Genomic DNA, 5000 nt, shown 5'->3' with positions numbered 1-5000 from the left:
CAGTTCATTGGCAGTGGTTGGCGCTCCAATTTTGACACACTCTGACTATAAAGCTAATAAAGAAGACACCTGTTATTAATGGAAAAAGACAAGTCTGTAATTTCCCTGTTAAAGTACAAAACATGTCTATTCTTTGTCATACTCAACATGACCATACCACTGTTTATTGGTATTGATTATGTTAATTTATGTATGAAAATTGGTGAAATAACTCAAAGAATGCTTTCCAAATTCTGCCCTTCTACTCCTTGTTATAAGGAAGAAAAGTTTGAAACTATGAAAATGTAATTAAACTTTTCCAATCACTGGTATTTGATGACATGGTTTTGAATTGTCAATCTCAACGGTTAACCGCGGTGAATCATCGGTGAGGTGAAAGATACAGAGTTAATTTCTTTAAACAGAAAATTCACCGGGGTGAACTGTGCTGCAATGGCAGGAAATGTCGCGGGATTTTTTTTCGATTTTATATTAACAAACTAGTTTAGAATACAACCTCAGGATAGGATAGCTGTGATGCCTGGAAACTCTTTCCCCCTAACGTATCGAGCTGAAGCATATCTTGTGAATCGCATAGTGAATCGTTGACAATCACTTCTCAATTTGTATACATTAATTAAATGTTAATTTAATCATCCTGTCAATTCTTCTCAAGTTGGTACAAGGTCCACATCAGCTCAACTGTATGTTATTAAATACAGACTGAACCTCACAAGACGTTTCTTAGTGTTTTTTCCCCAACAGCTTTTCTGACATCTTACAATGAGTGTCTATCCAGGGGCTTCACAAGTTTTCTTCAAGGAGTTTCTAAAACAAACAGTGATGATTGTGAGAGTGATATAATATTATTATTGTTCTTGTTTGAGTCCTAAGTGCAAATAAAAAGGATACAGTTTGGACTGTGGCTTTCATAAGTTGCCGACCAAACTACCTTGGTCTGCATAAACACTCTTTTCAAACACACTTGAACTGTGAACATTCATCTTTAAGTGAAATGTGCAATGCATCTGTCACATTGTTAAAAGGAAACGTAACATTATGTGCAACAAGTTTCAACAACAATTATGAGCTCCATGAAACTCTTTATTGTTAGCAATGAATGTTTCGACCAACGGCCTTTTCCTCAACAGCGTGGAAGTGTTTATTCTCAACTCCTCCAACCACTGGAGCAAACTTTTGGAATACGTTTTCCAAGGGTTTACAACAAAGGTTTAAACGGCTTTTCTCAATGCCTCCAAAAATTAACAGTTTTTCCAACACTTCCATTGTTTTTGGAAGTGACTCCAACGGATACCCTTTTGGATACCCAACAGCTAGCCAGCTGCTTGTGTTGTTGAACAGTAAACCATTAGTGTATGCTTTCATGTGAGAGGCCACATGTTATCAAACTGTGCATTGGCCCTGGTAATGGAAATGACTTCCTAAGAGGACAGAGAAAAACTCTGACTAGGTGGGAATTGAACCCACCACCTCTGTATTAGATCAACATTGCTCGATTAATCAATTTCAAAGGTGTTTAAGGGAGTTATCAAACTGCTTATAGACATTCGCTTAGTGTTGATGTCTCAAGGGGAATATCTTAACTCAAAGCATTTACTTAGGCTGAAAACCTCTATTGCTCCCTTGGCAACCACTGTGATGCCAGCTTTCATATTACAGAAGAGTTTTGTGGTGAGTCCTAACTTGTTACACACCTTTGTCTTTATGTAACAGCATGTTGAGGCTACAACCTGTTCGGTGAAGGCAGCAGAAGCGAACCCAAGTAGAACATTTTTTGGTACAGGATATCTCACAGCATCCACAGGTGGACCTGACCCTTTGCACACCTTTGAATTTAAATTTACGACAAGCTCCTCAGATGGATTATTGCTGATTGCCTTCCATCGTTCAGACCCCTCTCTTTTCCAAGCTGTAGAACTGTCTGATGGATTTTTAGTGTATTCATATAATACTGGATGTGGCAACAAGCAAGTCCGCTCTACAGATGTGTATGACACAGGCAAAGAGGTGTTAGTGGAAAAGATGAAGAGCGGCTCAGGAGGCTTTATATTGAAAATAACCTCAGATGGAAAAAACTACGAAATAAGTAGTCAGTACTGCTCTAAGAGACCTAAACTTGTAAGAGCAAAATTCGTTTACTGGGGTGGCATTGAAAACAGGACGCTTATTCCAAGTAATGTGTAAGTGTACAAAATGAATATTAAGTCTGTCGTGAGCTAAATAATCATTATTTATAGACACCATTAATATGCTGAACAAACTGAATTTACAGCAGGTTAATAGTTAATTGTTTTTCATCTTTTGAAATAATTTATTTTGTCTAAAAAAATTACAAGATTGTGCGAAACGGGAGTGGTTGGGGCTGCACCTTTCTCACCTATATAATTATATACCCGCATCTTGCTTACTAGTATCCTAAAACCAATAAGAGATAACACTCTTTCAATTGACATCATGATTTATCGCCACAAGCATTATGGGATTAATAGGCAAACAAGGACAAAGACATTTTTGACATGTTTGTGCACATTTCAATCCCATAATGCTTTGTTATAACACATTGTGATCTATTTTACTCAATTGTTAGTTGTTATTGTTCTGTTTTTATGATTGTTAATGGCTTTCCATTGTGTGATCATTTTGTTATTTTTTTGTCTCACAGTACATCACAATTCTTTAAAGGATGCATGTCAGACATGACATTGCGAACGGGTGAAATTACAGTGCAGTCGTCCCCAGGTTACATTCCTGGGTGTCAGCTTAAGGTACAAAAAATGCTAAAAAATGCATTTATTGGTTGCATTATTTAGTTGTAGTCATCATGAAAAACAACAAAACATGCGCTGCATTTGAGCTAGACACTCTGGCACTAACATGTCATAGTCTGCTATTGTAGACGGCTTTTCTGGGTCATGTTCAGTTGCCTTTTGCCGCAGCAGAATCCCTTAAGTGCATCTCTAAATATATCTAGAGCATAGTTACTAAAACAAGGAATTACCTACAATGAGCTATACTGAATTACAATGAGCTACAATGACCTACAATGAGGTACATTGTAAGCTAAAATTAGCTAATGATTTGCAGCCCTGAGGGCGCTCCATCATGTTTGCAGTCCAAAGGTTAAAAACATTTCACTCTGTACTTTGAACCAATCAAAACCTTGTTGCTGTGCAAGTTGAAAATTGTCATTATGCACTCTGCACCAAACAAAACATTTTGGGAAGAATAACCTCTTTGTAATCTTCTCTTCAGTTTTCCTGCTCTAATTAAGACTTTGTCGTTGCCAAGCAAAGCCCTTCAAAGCCACTTGCATAATTATAGCTGTCGTCATTTGGGCTGCCATGCAATGAACTAAAAGCATTGTGTGACGATGAACAATGGATGTCTTCCGCTCACCAAACTCTTCACCCTGATCCTCTTTTGTCTTTCTCTTTGATTGCAAGTCATTTAAGTAGGCCATTGTAGGTCATTGTTACGCTCATTGTAGGTCATTGTAGATCACTGTAGGTCATTGTAGCTCATTATAGATCATTGTAGAGCTCTCATTGTAGGTCACTCCTTGTTTTGGTTGGGATGGAACTGTCAAAGAACCAATTCAGCGGCCTTTAGTCAAACTCCAGAGCACATTATTGTGGCACACCTAAAAGGGGAATTTCATCCCCCAAAGACTTCCGGAGTGTATAGACAAGACTTAAATTTTAACAAAACTATTTTGTGAATGTAAAATTAATTGTTTCCTTCTGTCTAATTTGAAGCCTGCCGAGAATGTTAGATTTCTCAGCAATGACAGCTTTTTGGAAGTACCACCTTTCCTTAACAATAAAAGAGGATTTGGCATTGGTTTGTCTTTTAAAGTTCCCCCTGCCACTAAAAATGGACTTCTGTTTTGGGAAGCTCATCAAAGTGAGGTGGGTTTTGCAATGTTCTTTCACAGAAGCTGTTTGACTATTTTGTTTTCAGTGATGTATCGCAGACTATGTGGATATGGATGTCAATTAATAATAATTATTGATCACTTCCCCACATTTTTGTGTTTCCTGTGATCCGTTACTGAATGTACTCATGAGGGGTTGGGGGGGGGGGGACAGGTTTAAACAGTGACCTAAGTTGGAATGATCTATCTAAAGGGTTCAGGGGTAATGCTACAATCCTGGCCCCATTTGTTCAAAAGATGGATACTGCTATTCACCGGATAAATCACTATCCATAGGATAGCGCAATTTGTTTCACTATGACATATCCACTGGATAGTGTTTTATCTGCCGGATAGCGCTATCCACTATTTGCACAGCTGGGACCGGGAAAAAAAAGAGTTAACACTGTTCTTATTTTTTGTCCTCTTTGACAATAACCTCAAACGAAGCCAAGGCTATGCCTCAGCTTTGAGGGACAACCATAATAAGATGATTTACTTTCAAGATGGAAATAAGTTTATCAAAATTAAATAATGGACAGGCAAGTTGAGATTGTCTCAACAATTTTGTCTAAAATTGCATTTTAGTTCATGGGAATATTTTTTATAACCTTGGCACATTATTACCGCTCAATTCATTTACAGGAAAAATATGTTGCATTGGGCCTAGTCGATGGGAAGGTAACCTTTCAAGCCAAACCTGAAGATTCGCTATTTAAGATCAAGACTGATAAAGAATACAATGATGACAAATGGCACTTTGTTGCTGTTAACAAGAATGGTGCAATGTATGTGCTTTTTTGCAAAAATAATTAATTTAACTTCATGGAGAGGTAAAGTACGTAGTGCTCTCAGAATTATTTTTTTTTAAATGATAAAAAAGGGCACAACTCAAATTGTTAATGAGAAGTGCTCTCCTTAACCCCATACATGTGGTTGTTTTAAAAAGGTCTCTATTGCCTTTACAAAATAATTCCCAAAATTCAACAAATAAAGGAAAATGCATTTTTTTACTTCTTGCTTGAAAGTTATTTTCTTGATAGACACTCATATTTTCCACCAGCCAATCAGAACGCATGTCTGACAA

General features: G+C 37.3%; 1 protein-coding gene across 1 annotated transcript in view; it reads left to right on the top strand.

Annotated features, from left to right (window-relative positions):
• LOC138047587 (laminin subunit alpha-like) overlaps positions 1-5000 on the top strand; it is a 103330-nt gene that overhangs the window by 75660 nt on the left and 22670 nt on the right. Inside the window, exons 40-43 of the mRNA XM_068894503.1 lie at positions 1714-2180; positions 2663-2765; positions 3756-3908; positions 4559-4701. Of these exons, the coding sequence (XP_068750604.1) occupies positions 1714-2180; positions 2663-2765; positions 3756-3908; positions 4559-4701 (866 nt within the window). The remainder of the gene's footprint in view (positions 1-1713; positions 2181-2662; positions 2766-3755; positions 3909-4558; positions 4702-5000) is intronic.

Source organism: Montipora capricornis, chromosome 4 (assembly GCF_036669925.1).
Source record: "Montipora capricornis isolate CH-2021 chromosome 4, ASM3666992v2, whole genome shotgun sequence".
Taxonomy (NCBI): domain Eukaryota; kingdom Metazoa; phylum Cnidaria; class Anthozoa; order Scleractinia; family Acroporidae; genus Montipora; species Montipora capricornis.
The sequence above is the reverse complement of the archived record's forward strand: the minus strand, read 5'-3'. Positions and strand labels throughout refer to the sequence as shown.